We start from the raw sequence: 21,408 nt of genomic DNA, 5'->3' as shown, positions 1-21,408 counted from the left end.
ATGCGCGAGCTTAATATAGAAGCTGCAGTTACGCACACGACCTGAGGTGGCAGTAGTGAGTATAAAATGGCCAACTTTGGCCCCTTTAATGTTGTGCAATATGGAGCTGAAGTATAATAATTGAGTACTGGGATGTATTTCCTTGATAATTGGAAAGTAACTGCATTCTAAATACTATCAAATGAAAATGTAACTTTACCAGAATGCAGTTACTCAAAATGAGAATTCTAGATACGTATTCTAAATACATGTATTTAGTTACTCCCCAACACTGGTACTTGCGAACAATGGGGAGAAAAAAGGGAAGAACAAAAGTACCAGCTCATGTAACATGTTGCTGTCCATGTTCCACTATAGACCAAGACCAAATCCAGCAGACTAAATTATGTCTAAAACAGGAGGATAAAATAGACCCAAACTTGCTAAATTGAGTGTCGAAACCAGGAAAACAGAATTTTAACTCAAGCTCCAACTTCATTTGCAGTCCTTTATTGGGGTAAATTGGTCAGCGGAAAATGAAATATTGCCTCTTAAAAAGATAATTATTGCACAGGTTATTAGCATTAATTGGTCAATATAATGAAGTTATATGAGGCCTTTTAAAGCTGAACGCCAAAGGTCAGCGCTCCTCAAAAACACATTCTGGGCCGTAAAATAGGAGTTGTAAAATTTGGCGCGAGGACAGATAATTTCTCACTGCCAGCCCAGCCACGGCTTCCAATCCGCCATAAAACCCATCTAATGCTTTAATACCTTTTATTGCACACTATATTGTGAGCCCTGACAGAGCGGCTCGAACCTGCACCTTTACTGCTTAGTGGACTAATCCTGAAGCCTAAATAAATATGTTCATTGGCTTATATTGATAGCCCCATTCTCAAAAAGGATCGCCTCTCTTTCAAAGCTACTAAAAACCAGTAGCCATTGCATTGTGCTCTCTATTAACCTTTTGCCCAGGGTTGGAAATGTTGGGTGTCACGCACAAGTGATTGAACAGCGTGAACAAGAGTCAGGACAGGCACCCTCAGAGAGAACCAAACTGGAAACTACTGCTGAGCCGCTCAAGTTACGAGATAATGCACTAGGCAACACAAACTTTGGGCCTTACTATACTATTAAAACACTGAATAAAAATGTAGACTAAGTAGGACTGTTGTGTTATGAAATGATCTGGAACATCCCCCTCAATTATGTATATGCATTTTTGATTCTCATGTACTTTACATGTGAATTAAAATAGTAAGTGCAGTCGTAGTAGCAGCAGTTATATATAAAAGCAGTATAGTGGTATAGTGGCAGTTTTGGTAGAAGTTGTAGTAATTGCTGTATTGCGGCACTTGTGGGCTAATTTCTTATCGCTTTGTGGATGAATCCTGCAGCCTAAATGAGTATAAGTGTGTTGAGTTATGTTTATTGCCCCATTCACGAAAAGGATCCTCTCTCTTTCACTGGTACGAAAGCTCAACTTAACAATACCAGCCTGCACAATGTGACAATGTGCGCTCTATTAGCCTTTCGCCCGGAGGTGGTCATTTTGGGTGTCACGCACAGGTGATCGGCGTGAGCAAAGAGACAGAATCGCCAGCCTCCAGAGAGAAAGGAACTGGCAACTACTGTCAGACCGTTCTGCTCTGGCCTCTTAGGTGGCCCGGATCATGCAACCAGGGACGTCTAATCCACCAGGCTCACTGCTCACTGTCTGAACCCTATCCTAAAGGCATTTTCACAGGGAGTGGCCAAGCCTTTTTTGAAATCTCTTGAACTTTACAAAAGATATACTTTTACAAGTCCAGCTCTTTTTTTCCCCTTTTATTACAGGACTTTCGTGTGTGTGTGTGTGTGTGTGTGTGTGTGTTCTCTTTTTCTCTGTGGTCTCCCATTTCATTCTGAGTCTGACATCGCCGTTCCCCTGGGGGAGCAGTGGGATGAATTTGCTTCGACATGTGAGCAGAAATGGGCTGTGGTGGTTGTTGCCGTGGTAATGCGGGGACAGATAAGACTCTTGTCCACGAGCTGAGGACTCACCCGTGTGGCTCCGGTGCGCGTGTGTGAGCGATGCCAGGCACAGGGACAGCAGCAGGCCCCACAAACCCACTCCGCAAATGCACCGGCCACGTTCCCGCATTCTGCAACGGCACAGAGAGAAACCCCGGGGTTAGAAGACGACAAAAAAGACACACAAGAAGACAAATAATGACATCATGTTACAGTATATTGTTTTATTCTGAAGTTACAGCACAGCAGAGGAATTCACCCTCTGAAGCTCTGAACTTCTGCTGTTGTCTAATGGTGTGATTTACATGCGCATGACAATGTACACAAAGAGCTAATCTAAGATTCACGGATTATTGCTTAAGCGCAGAGCAAACCTCTAACACATCCTTTCTCCATACATGTGTTTCCGCCATATGACGCTGTAAACATCTGAGCACTTCGAAGCACTTAGTCGAAGGAACATGCTTTAAACAGCACACAACACAAAATGCTCCTTCTTACATGAAGTGCTGCTGTAAACCCGTATACCCATGTACACTACAACAGGCTTGAAGGACACCAGCAGGAAGACTCACGTTTCTTCGCTTTCGATATTTCAGAGCTCTAAATCTTTGCATTTTATGAGTTACAGGCAATAGAGGATCCCTATGATTGCACAAGCGGTGAAGCTGGTACCAAACAATGAACTTATTAGTTGGATGAAGAAATCTACAATAAAATCTACAATTATAAATTACCTTGTGGGTCATCTAAAAAATCTCAAGTACAACCAGTGGTACAGCAGCAAACCATTGTCAGATAACAACTGAAAAGACAAGACAAAACTGAAAATGGAACGTAGTAGTTGTCGGGCACTGGACACTGGAATACACATTACTGAGCTGATCAACAAACAAACTATGAGGTGAGCTACATAACAAACAACAGCAATGCCATCATCGGCAAAATCAACTTTTTGAACTGCAATTTGATGTTGGAATGGAATGCAAGCTTATTTGTATAGCACTTTTCACATGACACTAGTCACCCAATTCACTTCACATGGTGTAGGGCAGTGGCTCCCAAAGTGGGGTCTGGGGAAACCCTGGGGGGGGGCCTCCGAGGCACTATAGGGGGCCCCCCAGAGCTACAGTGATTGACAAGGTTGCACACAGTCGAGATGCAGTTAAATAGGTGCATTGGGTTTAGCTGATGGAAAAGCTGCATTTCCCCCCAGTACAAATAATGTTTTCAATACCTCGAGAAGATAGATTTCAAGAAGGCGTGACAATGGATACAGATTGATAATTGCCCCGTAATGAGGTGACATACATCCTTGTCAGAAAATACGGAATGTGGGAATAGCCTGCACCAACTAGGAAAAAAAAAACTTCAAGCCATCTGTCAGCTTTTGCATGTAAGAAAGAAGAACGTGGTTGCTGTTGCCCTGTTTTGTTCACATATAGCTCTGACGACATCCTTATGACAGAATAAACAAACAAACTCAGAGTAAAATCCTTCGCCAAAGACTTGTACCAACTTCTCTGTGATGGATGATGAGTGTGTGTGGATTATGCGATTCTCAAATGAGCTTATGCCGCACCTGCCTGGGATGCGGTGCTGCTGGGTGTGCGGCGATGTGCATGGGTCTGTTTTGCCCGTGAGGAACTGTGTGAGAGCTGGGGTTTGGAGCTGAGCGCATGACTCATCCATCTATCCGCTGTGGAGCCAGGCATTTTCAGACCCAGAGCTAACAGCCGTGCCAAACAAGGACGGCCAATGCTGTCACCGGGACAACACAATAACCTCATGACTAACAACAGCTATTCACATGTGAGCTTCATGACATGTTTGTGTCCCCTCATAGTGGTGTCATGTGGTTAACCTCAAATTACAGTTTTCTAAATTTATGGACACCATTTTGTTGAACCATGCAGGGTGCTGCTGTTGCTTCCTGTATGAGTTTACGAATGGAGACTCACAGAGGAGCTTTAGTATTCCAGGGCCATCGATGGAGTTGCTGGGACCTGGGGCAAGAAGGTTTAACAAGCCCTCCCCCACCCCCATGTTATGTTTCTATAATAGAAATACTGTATTAGGTCTTGGGGCCCAGGGGAACCTGCTTATAGTGAGTTTAAACAGCGCTTACTGGCACACACTGTTGTTTTTGGTGTTCATTCATTAACTTCCTGTATTTATTACGTCTCAATTGCTCATCTGTGCGTCCATATGTGCAACTGGTATACATAATTAGGAAACAGGCCGGCCAGACAGTGACTCTTCTGGGTCTGCAGCTCATTTAAACTGGACGTGTTGTTTGTGATGATGCAGCGCCACTTCATTACAGCTGCCCATTTGCTCTGTCTGTTTCGGTACAAGTGGCTGTGGGTGATAGACTCTGGATTTAACAAGAGACGGCAATGAGGGGGAACAAAAAAAAATAGTTTGGTGACAAGGATCTACGAACAGCAACTGGCAAACTCAACAGCTGACAAGGAGAAGTGATGTGCAGAAGTTGACATCTGCACTGTCACAAGTTCAGTGATCTGCAAAGCATACTCACATCGATGGAGCACTTCCTGGATTGACAGCGACTTTTTTTTTTTTTTACTTTGTGCGATATTTGGAATTAAAGAGATGTGTTGTGCAGGTAAATGAACACTGCTCTCAATTTTAAATCAATAAAAGCTCCAATTGACTTTTAAAGATTGTTTTTGGTTTTTTGATCAGCACTTCTGAGGAAGAGAACAAGGGGCCAGATCTTGTGGCGGCGCACGGGGCGGCGCAGGCTCTTGGCGAATTATTTTCCGAGTGGCGGCGCTATATGTGCCATTCGCCTCCGCCACCTGTGAGGGTGAGGAGGTGACTGCACTGATGGAAACACGGCTGACATTCACTTCCTCGTTTACATTGCGCTGTCTTGCGTTCTTTCTTAAGCCTTAGGCTCTCACTGGTCAAACTAAAAACTTTATTTACCCCATCGTGAGCTAAACGATGTTCACGTCTCGAGAGAAAAAGATCTACAGCGTCCACTGTGGCGCGTATCGGCCCGCGCTTGGCGTGAACGCGAAGCAAAACAAAAGCACATGTTCACCCCACACAACCACTCTCCTGGACGCGAGTCGATCTGGTTGGAGGAAAATCTGGGTCTCCTCCCACTTAAATGCGCTAAGGCTGGAGTGGCAAGATCACAAAGTGCGCTCCTACTGAGAGCAAAATGTCACGCTATCGTCTCCGTTTTGATGCACAAGATCGGGCCCAAGAAGTGTAAAGTAGTCTAAACTTGTAAAGCGGGTAAACAAACCTTCTGTCTTACTAAAAAAAAAAACAATCTTCAACAGTTTAACTAAGAAGACAGAATGAACCTTTGTCAAAGAGCTCAAATTGACTGTTCAAAAGAACTGCACGATATGAGGGGGAAAAATGTGATATTGACTAACTGTCTTGATCATTGAAGCTAGAAGGTCCGGGTTCAACCCCCGGCTGAACAGGGCCTTTCTGTGTGGACTTTGCATGTTCTCCCTGTGTCTGTGTGGGTTTTCACAGGGCACTCCAGTTTCCCCTACCACTAAAAACATGTACTAGGCCAGAATGAATGTAGTGTGTGAGTGAGTAGTTGGTGGTGGTTGGATGGGCCAATGGCGCAGACAGGTCGTCTTGCTTCTGTCAGTCTACCCCATGGCAGCTGTGGCTACAACTATAGCTCACCATCACTGAGTCTGGAGTGAATGAATAGTGCAGTGTTAAGCGTCTTTACATTGTTTTTGTTATTATTGTTGTATTATTATTATTATTATTATTATTATTATTAGTAGTAGTAGTAGTACTAGTAGTAATAGTATTAGTATTGTTATTATGATATTATTGTGATAGATTTTAGTGATTTTACGATCTTGAGATATGGGTATCATTGTGATTAGGCAATACATTGTGCAGCCTAATACACATAGATATACACATTAAACACATAAGCAAACATAAAAAAACAAACATTTAAACATTTCCAGTCCTGAATTGGCGGAAAAAAATCAGCCCTGCACTTTTTGGTCCAGACCGGACCTCTACCCCCCACACTCACGTATGCTACTAGGTATAGTGTTGGATATCTTTTAATATAAATAATACAGAAACATACAACCATTAATTCCATCATAAAACAGTAATAATATTTGTATTATTACAGAAAAAGCTCAGTATCAGGTTCAGACCAATAAGTATGTCGGCCCACCGATACCCCCGATGGCCAGTCCAGCCCTGAACATTTCCTGACAGCATACAAAGCACATTTATGAAACATAAAGTAAGATTAAGGCCCTTCGTGCACAGTAAACTTGCTTCATGATAGATATAATATTACGGTTATTCATCTTCCTTTCTCTGCTCATTCAAAAGTGCTTTTAGACGAGACATGTGGGTGTCTAAAGCTTTCAAAATGTGGAAAAAATATATCTATTGACTTATTATCAAGAAAGTTGAGCAGGAAACACCCAATGGCAGCATGACTCAGCTTCACAGACCTATATTAGGTCTATATAGAACTTTTCTTACAAGACGGCTCTGGTCAGTGACTAAACGTTGCTCTATTTCACCTTGGGAATAACGTGTCTCTTTTTCCTTTTCATGCTACTCTTTTTCTGATCATTTGCACCGGTTTGAATCACTCTGGGATCACAGTGTTGGATGGTGAAACCCTGGCTGATGGAGGTTTGGATAACAGACTTGGAGAGTAGAGAGAGAGCTGGAGGAAAGCTGGTGGTCTCCGATGAGCTGTGCAGTCTGTTCCATCCCTTTAATTAGTCCCATTGGAATGGCCTCCCTGCTCCACACTGCTGATCAGCCCTGCCTCTATCTCCGCTCTGCACTATATCTGTGGGTATACATGTGTGTGTGTTATAGTTGAGCTAAAGCCGGACAGACCTCTCATGGGCGTATGAGCCGTGTTGGCGATTCCCACTGGTCTAGCAAAAAGAAAAATGTAGAGGAAATACATTAATATTCCAGCCGTCTTCCCCACTCGCTGAGATTCTATCCAGTGGAAAATGAGAAAGCATTACGTTTTACACCACTCATTGGAGCAATTAGCAGCAGTAGATATTGCTTTGTCTGTGAAGGAAACTATTTTATGTTTTGGACTATTTTGGGAGATGTATTTAAGATGATTATTTTGGGGTTTCTTGTTGAAATGGTACACATCGCCATGGATGGACCTTTTTTCTGCAAGTTTAATCTCTTAACCGGGCACATTTCTCCAGTTTGAGACTTAAATGAGAATGAAAACACAGCAACATAGGCAACAAAAAAAGGGTCCCAAAAAAAGTGCTGAAAAAGCAACAATGAGGATGAAAACACTGCAAAAAAGCAACAAACCAGGTGTCAAAAGCACAATGAAAAAAGTGAGCCAAAAAAAAGCAAAGTGACTACAACACGAGGAAAAAATCTTAGATCAGTTTTTAGGTCTTAGCTTTCAAATGAAGCTTTACATTGGCCTATAAGCTGTAAACTCCGGGCACAAAGCTTTTAGATTTGGGTAAAACTGAACTGGAGAAAATGTGTTCGGTTCAGGTGGGAATTAAGGGTAGGTAATAATGACGCACAACTAAAACCTATTTTAGTGAGACTGAACTGGCATTAAAGTTCCAAGCCTAAATAAAGTTGTCCAGAACTTTACAACCCCCTTGTGGGAAGAGTTATTCGCATTTTGAGTTTCTTAATCTTGTATTTTGTCCACGCAGAGCTACCATCAGTTACACTCCTAACAGTCCCAAGTCAAACTCCAGAGTGTTAAAGCCTGTAACAATATATTTTGGCCCTACAAATATGTCTGTTTGATGGTGGTCTTTGCCTTAATTAGATACCAAATTTAGTCATTTTAGTATGTTTCCAATTCGTAATTTGTTCACATATATTCAACGCTAATAGCGTTAGCATCCCTATGGCATTTCCCATGTAAATTAGCATCGTGCTAATGCAATGTTTTTTTTTAGGTTTTTAATTAACCTTGAAGGTAAAGGACACCGTTTTTCCATACTGAGATATGTTCTTACCTTAGCTGAGACGAGTTGATGCTTACCTGTCTGGTCTTTGTGCGTGCGCTCAGTCACGCAAATGTTTTTAGCGTTTAGCCTCTCCCTGCTGTTCCCCTTTTTTAAATACAGTTATGTGAAACATTACACGATCCAAGTCTAGTTACACAAAATTAAACATGTTGATTTGTTAAGCGGATAAAAAGGGGCACTATATCGTGAGGCGTAATAACACCTGGAGTACTTCAAAGTCCGTTCAGTAATAACGTCGAAGTGCTCCTAAGGACATGGAACAGCTTGGTAGCTTCTGACTTCATCCCTGTTTGGAGCTATACTTTTGCTGGGAGAGGCTAAATGCTAACAACATTTGCGTGACTGAGTGCATGCACAAAGACTCAGTATGTAAAAACTGTGGCCTATTCCTTTAACTTACTTATTTTGTATTTGCATTGTATATTTGCCCAATTAAGATTGTAATATGCATTCTTTGTGTTTCTGTACGTTACAGTTTTACAGTAAAACACACCAAAACAGCAAGACGCTTCCTGGTCCTGTTAGCCATCTGCAAAGCTATTTCACACACACTAGTGAAGGCAGAATAAGAATGTAAACTTCTATTGAATATACCAGTTTAATATGTGTGATTGTATTGACCATCGATCTGTGGCCCTTCATGCTCAATACACTTCAATATGTGGCCCTCGATGAAAAGGTTTGGACACCCCGCTCTAGAGTCTATGCCGAATGACAGTGTGATTGTAATCCAAACAAACAGAGGTGTTAAATCATACTTTGGATTTGCAAATTCAAAAAGTAAAAACAACATAGCTCAATGTAGCACTCCCATCTCACCTTGGGTTAAATTCCCAGACTGGGTTGGAGTCTTTCTGTGTCTAGCGTTTAGATCTTTATAAATCCTCCAAGTCCAAGGCATAATGAACATGCTCTAACAACTTTAGACCAACTTTACCATGAGCAAAAGCACCTTTCTGTGATTACATTACTGTACCCAAGAAGGCAACATTAGACAGATGAAGGTCATTGGTCTTCTATTCACTGTCTAAGCATATTGTCTGATACTGAGAAGCAAAGAATAGGCAAGAAGTGAAAGGAAGAGGCACAAAATGAAGTAATGCAAGAACTCAAGAAAAAGGTACATTGACATTTCCAACACATACAGCAAACCTTGAACAAGTTGTTGATTGAACTGTAAATGAGATGCGCACTGATATACCATGCACTTTTGGCCATGGTTGCCAAAATGAGTTATATCTTAATTTGAAAACGCACTAATCCGCAGAGATGGTAAAAGTTGCAAATATTGCCCCCCGTATTAGTTAAGAATAAAAAATCAGCTACAAAACTGCTTCATAAGTTTCCTCGTGCTTTTGATAAGAACAAAGCATTTTGTTTTGAAGCTTCATAGAATCCATTAGCTTCTAGATAGTATTACGAACCACATAATATACCCTATTACTGGCATAAAAGTGATGAAAGGGAGCCACATTTCACAATTACTGCTTGTTTTTCTGGGTTTTCTCCACAGTGTGTTTGTGCAATTATTAGACAGTCAATCAACTGGCATCACAGAAGTTTGTTATGTGTTTTGATAAGCGAGTAAAATTCAGAGCCTCAAGAAAACTCTGGATTCATTGCTTTTTAATGTTATTTTAAGTATCTGCACCTTTATTCTGTTCGGCGTTTTTTTTTGTATGGCTTTCCATCAAAGCCAAGCTAAAATATGCAAAGTCAGGGCTGATAATAAGCTGGTTTGTCTACGCAAAATGAGCATTAAAATGGTCTCATAAAACGGGGTCTGTTTTTAGCTACAATTAGGGCCGTGTCTGCAGTTTAATTGCTCGCCCAAGAGACTGTGCCCGAGGCATGTCTGTTTCGTGTGTTTCATTAATAAAACACGCACACGTTGGCCTTTGTGGATGCAGACATGTTCATGTGGCCAGCAGGAAGAGCTGCAGGCTTCAAATTAAACCTTCCGTTTAACAATCTCGCATGTGTGTTTGGTTTGGCTATTGTAGAGGACAGGGGAGCAGGAATAGAGGAAGACCCTTTTTATATGTGACATAAATCTATTGAAAAGAACTATCTGGATAATATGCATTAAGGCATTTTAGGGCAATAATGATAATAATGGCTACCACGTAGTGAATACAACCCACAGCTAAATGTTCTAAATGAAGCTAATATCCACAATAATTGTTTTATTTATGAATATAAATAAAACACACTCTAATTTCATAAAATGACCGCAAAACCCTCCAACACTTTTCAACCTAAATGCATTATATGCAACGGACAAGCTTTGGTTTAAGTATGTTCTAAGGGAACTGCAATAACTAACAAACAAGACAGCACATTGCAAGTGACCCAGATAATAATTCCTCTAAAACATGCATCCAGTGGACTGTGCTACTGAAAGCTGCTACAATATGCATTCACAAATAAACATTTCGACCCATTTCTTTCCCCAGTTACATCATACATTGTGCAAAGAATTCCATGACTATTTTTCTCAGAATCAAATAGCTTGTTTTAAGTCATTCTGAATTTGAAACACCCAGGTGGCACTACTTTGTCACAGTCCTACAACTTCTTCTTCACAGGCTTGACATCATCGTTTACATCAGCTGTAGCCGGGCGCTGCTTGCTACATGTGTGTCTACGGCGCCGCTGCCCCGGAGCCTGGTCAGACCCACGGATGTCGCAGCTCATCCATCTCCCTCCTGTATATACGACTGCTCCTCTCCCCCGTCTGTGTTTAAGCCCTGCCTCTGTCTGTCGCCTGCCGCGCTAACCCGCACAACCGCCAGCTACAATCCTGATGTCACCATAAATCTATCGTCCACACAGCGTCCTCCGGGCAGAGCCGCGCACACGGTGCAGGGGCTGTGGAGAGGTGTGCTGACATTGCACCAAGAGTTGGTAAACATTAAGCTCTTCCATAAGGCCAAGATTTTTAGTATCATGACATATGTTCTATTTTAAAAGACTTCCAACACACAAAAGTAAAAACTGGAACATTTGTTTTTGTCAATCACAGATGAAAATGTGTAACACGTCACTCAACTGTGGACAGCTCTCTCAAATCATTAGAATGAACTTTATACCTATAGTGCTTTTGAAGGACACAATGAGACTAAATTAAAAAGGAAAAAAAATGGACAGGAGAATAGTAACAGTTATTATGACTGATATGCTTTGTTAAAGGGATGCAGTGAGTCTCCCCCAGATCCGGTGTGTGGATTTGGTGGTGGGTTTGAGTATTATGGAGGGGCGGTGGTGCTGTGAGGTACAAAGGTGCCGTTATGGAGGGCCTTGTAGGTGCTGAGCAGAACCTTAATCTGTTACCTGCCATTTTAGATTTAGGGTTAGCAATTATGCATATCCAAATCTCAAAGTTTATTGACAGGAGAGCTTACAGCCTAGTGCGATACCTCATTTGAAAGCCAAGACCTTCTAGTTTCTAAAACTATGTGTGAGAGCTGTATGAGTGACACACTTTTTACATCACATTTGCCATTCCTAACACTAATCATAACCCTGACCCCTAACCCTATCTCCCTGAGGTGGCGTTTTAGACAGTGGAAGGGAGTCCGTAAAGAGGCTATTGCAATAGCCTAATGCTTGTTCATTAACATGCACTGTCCCTACCAAATAAACCAACAGTGTCAACACCTGTTGGTTTGGCAGAGGATGACACTGTCTCTCTTTCTTCTGTGTAATTTTATTCGTTATTTGCTGCTGGGGAATTGGAAAGTTTGTTTTATCTCTGGACAATGACTCATGACAACACAATCAATTATGTTATCAGTAGTGCCGATATTTGTTGCACTATATAGATGTTTTAGTTTTGTAGTGAGTATTTGTCAACAAAACTTAAACTTAAACTGCGACATAAGAAAACTTCAAATAAACACTTCAGACGCACCCTGGGTTTTTGGTTTACGCAGCATTCAAAAGAGAGCAATGTCCAAACAAACTTAAAGTTTCAAAAAGAGGGTTTATTTTCCAGATTTGGACGGCAAACAGCAAGATTTCATGTAAAGGCCTACTTGCTGCCTCTCCGACGTGACTGGTAAAAAAACCATTAGCCCACCCAGGTGCGTGTTGGACAATGTGCGCTACTCCCCTATATCCCCTAGGTGCGCAATAAAAGACTAACCAAGTAAAATAAAACAAAAAGTAAGCAAATTAGACTTAACTTAGCATATTGAAAACTACATAACAAAAAAGAAAACATACTGATGTGCAACTAATAAACAAAAAGTGACATTTTAGCTTTAAATCAAAAAACTGACAAATAGCTCCTACACTCCGGCCCCTAATTGTGCATTCAATCACAATTACTGGTTCATTAATCAAAAGGAGCTATTCTAATGGCCATGTCAGTCATATATTATGTGAGATGCATTATCCTTAAGTTTTTTTCTTTTTCTTCTGACTGCAAAAATATACATTAGTGACAGGATAGAAAGCAAGATAGAGCAGTGGGAGGTAAGACAGATAGAGTTTTAGTCCATAGCAGCTTCCAGCAGCAGGCAGAGCTTGTTCACAGGCCGGTCCAGTACACTGGTTTTAGTCTTCAGCTGCACAGAACGGACCAGGCCACGAGCATCCATGTTAACGGCCAAGACTCTCCCCATCTGCCAACGTCCTCTGGGGGCAGTGGCGTCTGCAAGCAGCACTATGTCTCCAGGACAGATATTTCTTCTCGGCCTTATCCACTTCTGTCTCTCTTGCATGATGGGCAAGTATTCTTCGATCCATCTTTTCCAGAATATTTCAGCCATGTATTGTACCTGTCTCCACCTTTTCCTCAGGTATAAATCCTGTTTTTCAAAAAGTCCAGGAGGCATGACGGGTTTGCCCTTTAGTGTTAAGATATGATTTGGCGTGAGGGCTTCAAAATCATCTGGATCATTAGAGACTGGTGTGAGAGGTCTGTCATTTAAGATGGCCTCAGCTTCACAAAGCACAGTTTGGAGGCACTCATCATCCACAATCTGCAGCTTGAGGACAGAGGTGAGAATATTCCTGACTGAACGAATCAGGCGCTCCCAGACGCCACCTTGATGTGAAGCTGAAGGAGTGTTAAAGTGCCATGTAATGCCATCCCTGGCCATAGCGCCTTGAATTTTTTCCTGATTTAATGCAACAAGGCTTTCTTTGAGCTCTCTATTGGCTCCCACAAAATTTGTGCCGTTGTCTGATCTGATGGAGGAGACTGGGCCACGTCTGCATACAAATCTTCTTATTGCATTGATGCAAGAATCAGCATCCAGAGTGTATGCGACTTCTAAATGGACTGCACGGCTGTTGCTGAGCCACTTTGACAGTGTAAATCCACCTTTACTGCAGAGAGCTGTCAAATCATGCACCATCTTTATTGCTTCTTCTTCTGTAGGCAGAGACTTAAGACAATCATCCACATAAAAATTAGATTTGATTGTTTTTACCACTTCAAATGAGAAATGAGGAGCATTGTCTTCGGCTGTTCTTCTTAGAGCATAATTTGCACAGCTTGGTGAGGACACAGCCCCAAAAAGATGCACTTTCATGCGATATTCTTTAGGAGTATGTGTGGTGTCACCTTTAGGCCACCAGAGGAAGCGGAGGAAGTTTCTGTGCTTCTCTGGGACATGAACTTGGTGGTACATAGCTTGTATGTCAGCCATTATTGCTATGGGCTCCTGTCTAAAACGCAAAAGGACTCCAACAACAGAGTTGGTTAAGTCAGGACCTTGCAATAACTGACAGTTGAGTGACGTCCCCTTGTACATTGCAGGGCAATCAAAAACAACTCTCAGCTTGTTTTTCCTTGGGTGATAAACACCATGGTGTGGAATAAACCATACATTTTCAACACTGTCCATCAGCTGGTCCTCAGGAACCAATTCTGCATATTCATTCTGTATCATGTCCTCTAGAAATGCGACGTAATCCGCTTTAAAGGAGCTGTTTTTATCAAACTTTCTTTTTAGACTCTGTAGACGTTGTTCTGCCACACAGCGATTCAGTGGCACTGTGGGATTTTCCACTTTGAACGGTAGGTCTATGCAATAATGTCCATCAATTAAGGATACTGTATTTTTCATAATGTTCATAAACTTGATGTCTTCTCTGGACATTTCCATTTGTTCTTGAGATGTTTTCTCATTGAAGTCATGATTATATTGTTGAATTAGCATGTTTTCCAGATGTTCTACAGAGATTCTGTTTGTAGTGACAACAGAGCAGCCAATCTTACTCTTGCTCTCACCACGAAGTGGACCATTAATGACCCATCCAACTCGGGTCCGAACAGCATAGGGCCCTTCGTCCTGGCTGTTGATCAGCTCCCACGGCTCCATTACTTTGGCTGCATCAGTGCCAATAAGTAATCCAACTTCAGCATCAATGTCGTGGAGCTTTACACTTTTCAAATATGGCCACTTTTGTATGTCCTCTTGATGTGGAACATTACATTTGGAAACAGGCATAGTATTTTGTGTCATGACATCTGGCAGCTCAATATAATCATCATTATCAAGCGCTGCAACTTCAAGTCCAGATATTATGTTTGTATTCACAATGTTTTTGTGTCCCATTGTTCGCAGCAGGACACTTGCTCTTTTGCCTTTCACATTTAGTTTTCTTGAAAGACTTTCTGTACAAAAGGTGCCAGTGCTGCCAGGATCTAAAAATGCATACGTATTTACAGGTGAACTGCACTTTTGACTCCTGACTTGAACAGCTACAATAGACAGCACTGAATGATCTTCATCACCGGCCCCGATGTGGCCACAGGTTTGCGTGGTGGTGGACGTAGTTGAGGCGCTGGCTGGTTGTTGACTGTGTTTAGTGAACACTGTATTGCCATGTTCAATATGCATGACAGTGGGGTGCCTTTGGTGACATACAGCACAGTCCATTCGATTCCTGCATTCTTTGCTTGTGTGACCAGCTTTGAGACATCCAAAACAAATTCCTTTTTCCTTGATAAAGTCTACTTTGTCCTTGTGTGACTTTTCTTTGAAATGAAAACATTTTTCCAATACATGATTTGTCATTGAACAATACAAACAGCTTTGACTTGCAGAGTATTTGTTTTTATTTCCTGTTTCATTTTTGTTTACTTCTGTTACATTTGTGGCAAAACTTCCCTTTTTTCTTTGCTTTGGGTAACTGTTATTGGAGCTCTTGGGAGTGGAGTGCTGTGGATCTTGGATGTTGCCAAAGAGTGGATCAGATGCAATTTTAACTTGCTTTTCAATGAATGCGACTAGATCAGTGAATAATGCTCTTTGACCATTTCTCTCCTGAAGTTCACAAGCCACAGTTCTCCATCGTTCCCGCAATTTGTAAGGAAGCTTTAAAATGATGTTTCTCATATTTGTAGGTAAATCAAGTTCTCTCATATAAGCAATGTGTTCCGTTAAGTTTGAACAACCTCTGAGAAACAATGAGAATGCCTGGAGTGCTTGTATATCTTCACTTTTTATTGGTGACCAGTTATCAATTTTTTCCATGTATGCATGTGCAATTTTATGTTCATTCCCAAAATGCTCAGCAAGAAGATCTTTGGCTCTTTGATAACCTTGTTCAACAGGTAAATGCTGGCAACTGTGAACCAGGTCTCTCGGCTGCCCCCTGGTGTACTGTTCGAGAAAATTTAGACAGTCACTCCAACTGGACACTTTAATCTCCACACCATTCTCAAACGCTCTGATGAAAGATTTATATTGAAGTGGGTCTCCATCAAAGACTGGAATGGTTCGAGAAGGCAGGACAGAGTTCATATTTTGCTGGACCAACATAGAAGTGATGTCATTTTGCTTTTGCATTATGTCAATCATGCTGGACTGATTTATTTGTGATTGCAAATGAGCACTTTCAACTGATACAGGCGGAGCAGTTTGAGTTATGACTGGAACATTTTTGTTTTGCAGCATGTCAGGTGACTTTTGTTTGGGACGAACAACAGATGGTTGCAAATAGGTACTTTCAAAGGAGACAGGCGGAACAGCTTTAGTTATGACTGCAACATTTTTATTTTGAGACATGTCATGTATTTTTTCTTTGGGACGAACAACAGGTGGTTCTAGTGTTGTGACATGACAGGCACCAGTTTCCATTTGCTCCGGGACAAACACTTGGGCACTTGGATTTAACGTTGGTGTAGCACAACTTTTATTTAGGTAAGAGTTCATGCCATCAGAACGCTTGGAGTAACGAGAAACTTTTGAACCACACTGAGATGAATTAATGTCCAATACATGAATCTTAGCGTTTGTAACAGCAAGTTGAGTTTCAAGTTCGAGTTGTTCCTTTTTCCTTTTAAGTTTTTCACTTTCAATACGGATTTTTTCCTCCTCTGCTTCAATTTCATGTTTTTTATTAAGAGCAGCAACCCGCTCCAGCAGTGCAGCTTTATCGACTTCTGCTTTAAGGCGCGCTGACATTATGGAAGAAACATGCGATGCTTGAGAGCTCGTCTTTGAAACATTTGACTTATTAGTACAGCACACATTCGAGGCACTGTCCTCTGGATTTAAATCATCAACAGGTTTACCGTCGTCAGCGTTTGGCGACACATTTGAATGACCGACATCACGCAGCCAACTTTTGACACGATCCGTGAATTCACAGTACACAGTCATTTTATTTGCAATGTGTTCGTTTTGCCTCGTAAGTTCATCTGGAGGTAAAGGCAATTTTACGAAAGCATCGTGCGCATCCTTTACGTCTTGGTGACGTTGGATAAACACGTCCAAAAGAGAAGCGACATTTTCAGAATTGTCCTTTGAAGCCATTAAAATGTTCAAATCCTCCATTAGCCTTTTGGCTTGTTTGTTCTTTGCATTCCGTTTTTCTTGACATGTTTGTAATTGCAAGCTCAATCCTTTAAACGTGAATTTCTGACTCCTTTTGGGTGAAGCTTGTACATTTTCAACATTTGATTGTGCTTTTGCGACATCCGACATTTTCAACAACACTTTTAAAGGTGGTCTTTTATGACTCGATTTTCAAGAGATGCACAAGAGTTCAGAGCAACAAATTCAATCTTTCATTCCAAAGTTGTATGCGTCAGCTTGGTGCGGTTCATCTGGTGGTGCGTAAAGGTACTGCAGCATTAATCCAACCTTTGATTCCTCGTCGACAAATGTGTATCTTTTATTGATCGCTATCATCAAACTCCAATCGTTTGGCCGTTTTCCTTTACAGCATTAGCAATCATTTTACGTACCATTGTCTTTGAAGAGCAGAGCATTTGTTAGTTTGTTGTGGGCGAGGCAACTTTCCCGCTGAAGACTCCACAGAACAAAAGGCGTTGGATTAAACAATCTTTACGATGCCATCCGCGCATTAATCCATTGTAATCCTTTAGATCTTGATCCGATGAATCCTCCTTTAGGTCCACGGGCTGGTTTTTTACTTATGTAGTGAGTATTTGTCAACAAAACTTAAACTTAAACTGCGACATAAGAAAACTTCAAATAAACACTTCAGACGCACCCTGGGTTTTTGGTTTACGCAGCATTCAAAAGAGAGCAATGTCCAAACAAACTTAAAGTTTCAAAAAGAGGGTTTATTTTCCAGATTTGGACGGCAAACAGCAAGATTTCATGTAAAGGCCTACTTGCTGCCTCTCCGACGTGACTGGTAAAAAAACATTAGCCCACCCAGGTGCGTGTTGGACAATGTGCGCTACTCCCCTATATCCCCTAGGTGCGCAATAAAAGACTAACCAAGTAAAATAAAACAAAAAGTAAGCAAATTAGACTTAACTTAGCATATTGAAAACTACATAACAAAAAAGAAAACATACTGATGTGCAACTAATAAACAAAAAGTGACATTTTAGCTTTAAATCAAAAAACTGACAAATAGCTCCTACAAGTTTTTTTTTATTTAGTTTTTTATTTATCATGACTTTTGATGATACAGATGATTACATGATACAGTAACTGACTTGACATAGACCCAGTTTATTACCATCCTTCACCAATGGGCTGAAGGTATACCTCTCCGCTGAGCTGGCTTAGCTCTGCAAAAACAACATCAAAGTCCCTCTCCTCATATTTATCTATCATGTTTTTGACTATACTTCCATTTCCTGCAAGCTTCCTGGGCATTGGCAGAGAAACCCTTTGAACTAAAATAAACAAATGCAAAGTAGGGATCTCTTCTTCTTGAAGCATTTGGAATTTGGGGGGGGGGGATATATTAAAGTGAAATGCAAATGGCAGGCACATTTGGTCACAGGCGGGGGATAGCGTCAGGCATGAGAGAACACAGGCTTGCAAAAAAAAAAAAAAAATAAAGACTAATCCAGGTGAAGAAGCTCCTTTAATTCAATTTCCATTCATTTCTTTTTCCCTCTTGTGCTGGGCCTTACGGGTGAGATTATTAAAGCGCTCCAAAGAGGCGAGCGAAAATCCATCTGAGAGCAAAAGTTGTGTTGACAAATGTAGCGGTGGTGGTATTGCAGACTAATAGCAAGCATTAAGTGTAAAATCATCACGGGAAAGTATGTTGCCGATGAAGCATATTCTACAATAAAAAAAGCAGCTTCTCCAGCCAGGCACAGTTTATTACAGGAGCGGGATAGTGGGTAAAGAAGGTGCAGTGGGAGTGGGGGAGAATCTATCCGCACTGACAGAAGAAGAATGTGGGCTTCATGCTCACTTAAAGAGGGCTCTAATTTCATGCGTCCATCTTGCAGACAGACAGGTGCAGTAAGAGCACTCAGGCTGGTTTTACCTCCTCTCCCTCTGTCCTTATCCTCCCTATGCATCCCCACTGCTCTCTGCCTCAACATCATTTTTCATCTGCGGCTTTCTGCATTGCCCCCAGTACATACAAATCCTGTATCTCATTACTTTGTGTGGACAGGCGACCGTCCATCAACGAAACTGTATTCTTGATAATACCATTCTCATTCTGTCCACTTGACAATGTTTTTGTCCTTGAGCAAGACGCATAACTAATCTCCTCGTGTAAATAGAGGTGTGCGTGGTGATGGTCTGGGGAAACAGTCAATGAGTTTTACCTGTTTATTTATACACTATGGGCTTTTTATAAAACAATGTGTGGTAGAATTTCATCAAGGAGAGGCAACTTTGACGGCTCAGGGTCAAAAGCATTACAATTTGTAATGATCTGTTTTTGCAAATGAACTCTTTGTTATAGTAAAAATTAGATACAGTTATTTTAGAGTTGCAGACTTTGGTTTTGCTTGACTCAAGAAGGACATTCAGGGCACTGTGTTAGTGTAAATTGAATCTTCGTACGCATGCCCTTAGTCTTAGTCTTAGTTTACATTTTTTATCGTTGTGAGCATAGACATAATAAATAATAGACTCAGTCTCCTCACTCCTCCCCGGTTACCACGTTCGAAAGGGAAACCATGGCGGATTTACTCTTCCTACCCTGGTCTGACAGAGCATGTTCCTAAAAAGGGTATAAGGGCGGGATCTTCACTGTAGACTCGTAGTTGTAGTTCGGGCATAGCCGCGCCATTAGCTCTAATGCTAACAGTCTGTCAATCAAAGTCCGGCCCTCATTAATATACGAGATTTGTAAAATGTTTCTTACGAAAACCAGGTTTCTTTAATTGTAACTAACCCTGCGTAGTCACAGGAGCAATATTTAGCTTTACAGTTGCTTAAAACGTGTGTAAAGTGCAATGCTATCTAATGAAAAACTAGCTTGTTTTGCTGCCCATATACGGAAGTACTGCCGCAATGGTGGGCAATGGCGGCCCCCTTGTGTCGCAGTCATACAGCAGTGCAACCAGCAGCCATTTGTTGTGAACCTGTTCAAAATCATGGCAATAAAAAATAGGGAAGGGAGGGGAATCTTATTTGTATAGCGCTTTTCATATGAAACAAGTCACACCCAAAGCGCTTCACACATGAAAGGGAGGGGGGTTCATTCACTCCATGCTGATGGTGGTAAGCTGCATTTGTAGCCACAGTTTCCCCTGGGGTAGACCGACAGAAGCGAGGCTGCTCACATCTGCGCCAACGGTCCCTCTGACCACCAATAATTCTGATTCTGATTCTGGGGAAGATGCCGAGAAACTGGTTAGGAACAGAGCGCAAGTACCAGCATGCACCTCTCTAAAAAAAATCAGCTGAAACAACAATTGTGTTCGTATGGCTTTTGGCAGCATGCAACACCTTCTGGAACTCAAAAATGAGGAGGTCAGTTGGATGTAGCACTTAAGCTTCTAGTGAGTGGACCCTCCCTACAATCTGTATCTAATAGCTGCTCCGGAGGGGAGTTTTGGCACGCCGCAGTGGTGTATTTAGAGAGAGTTTTGTCGGGTTTTAGACAGACTGCGGCCTGTAGGAGAGCTCCAAACTGTTCAATCAGCGTGAGAGAGAAACTACATCAGGACGGGCCTCAGCCATGTGTGTCAGCCAAACACCGCAAACCCATTTGGACAGAGTTTATGTAGAGACAAGTAATTGAGATGGAGCGAGATGGGAAGAGATAAGAAAGTGTGTGTGTTAGAGAAACGAGCCTCCTTCCCCGTTGTTTTTGTTCCATTTCAGAGAAGAAGAGCGTACAGGGGTACAAGAGCAATCCTCATCAGCAGCACTAAAGAGGCGGGAGCAAACGATTAGCATCCACTGCCCAAAAGCGTCAGCCTCAGTTTAATGAATACTTTAGGAGTGGAAAAGCAGCCCAGGGGACACTCGGTTACAAGCAAGAGATGACGTTTGTAAATAGCTCAACAGCTAAAAAACAAGTTATTAAAGGTGCAATTCAGGCAAAGTATATGTATAGTAAGTATATCATAATCTCCCTTTGTTCAAACCTACAATAATTGATTGTGAAAATACTGATTGTGTTATTGTGTAATTGTGTAATATAGTAGCATTGCCTTTAGTGATGCCAGTTCACAAGCGTCAATTCAAACACTGTGAGTCTAGTTTTGTTCAATGGCAGCTTTAAAAATATGCACAAGGTGATAACAAGTAGGAAACGTTGGCAAAGTGTGTCTGTGTGTGCAGCTGCAGAGAGAAGCAGCGGTCGTGTGAGCCGCGTAAACCCAAACTCTACGTCTATATTCGGAAACGCATTTGTTCCAGTAAATACCAGAATCGCAGTGGAAAGACAAAATGAGCATAAGCGTGAGTGGGTACATATGGAAAGCCTCAGAACATCATTGAAGACTGCAGAAATTATAGTTGTGTGTTTTATTGAGTGACTTGGGAAAGAACATCAGTAGGATGGAAATTTCCAGGTGTAACGGTGCAATTGTGACATAAAAAACAAAAGTACAAAACAGTACACTGCTCAAATGAATGTATTGACATTTTTATACTTGCTACTGCCACCTCAGGTCTTACGCGTAACTGCAATTTCTATATTAAAGGACGTCAAACGTGGAAGAGCTTTG

The 21,408-nt window shown here is 41.6% G+C and overlaps 2 protein-coding genes across 2 annotated transcripts in view; one reads left to right on the top strand and one right to left on the bottom strand.

Moving 5' to 3' along the window:
• LOC306964035 (rho-related GTP-binding protein RhoA-A-like) overlaps positions 1-21,408 on the top strand; it is a 470,655-nt gene that overhangs the window by 393,907 nt on the left and 55,340 nt on the right. The window lies entirely within an intron of this gene.
• LOC306964038 (chemokine-like protein TAFA-2) overlaps positions 1-21,408 on the bottom strand; it is a 102,697-nt gene that overhangs the window by 49,035 nt on the left and 32,254 nt on the right. The window contains exon 2 of the mRNA XM_079557879.1: positions 2,026-2,126. Within this exon, the coding sequence (XP_079414005.1) occupies positions 2,026-2,125 (100 nt within the window). The 5' untranslated portion in view covers position 2,126. The remainder of the gene's footprint in view (positions 1-2,025; positions 2,127-21,408) is intronic.

The sequence above is a fragment of the Gobius niger genome (genome assembly GCF_951799975.1).
Source record: "Gobius niger genome assembly, chromosome: 6".
NCBI lineage: Eukaryota > Metazoa > Chordata > Actinopteri > Gobiiformes > Gobiidae > Gobius > Gobius niger.
This window is presented reverse-complemented; position numbering and strand designations above follow the sequence as displayed.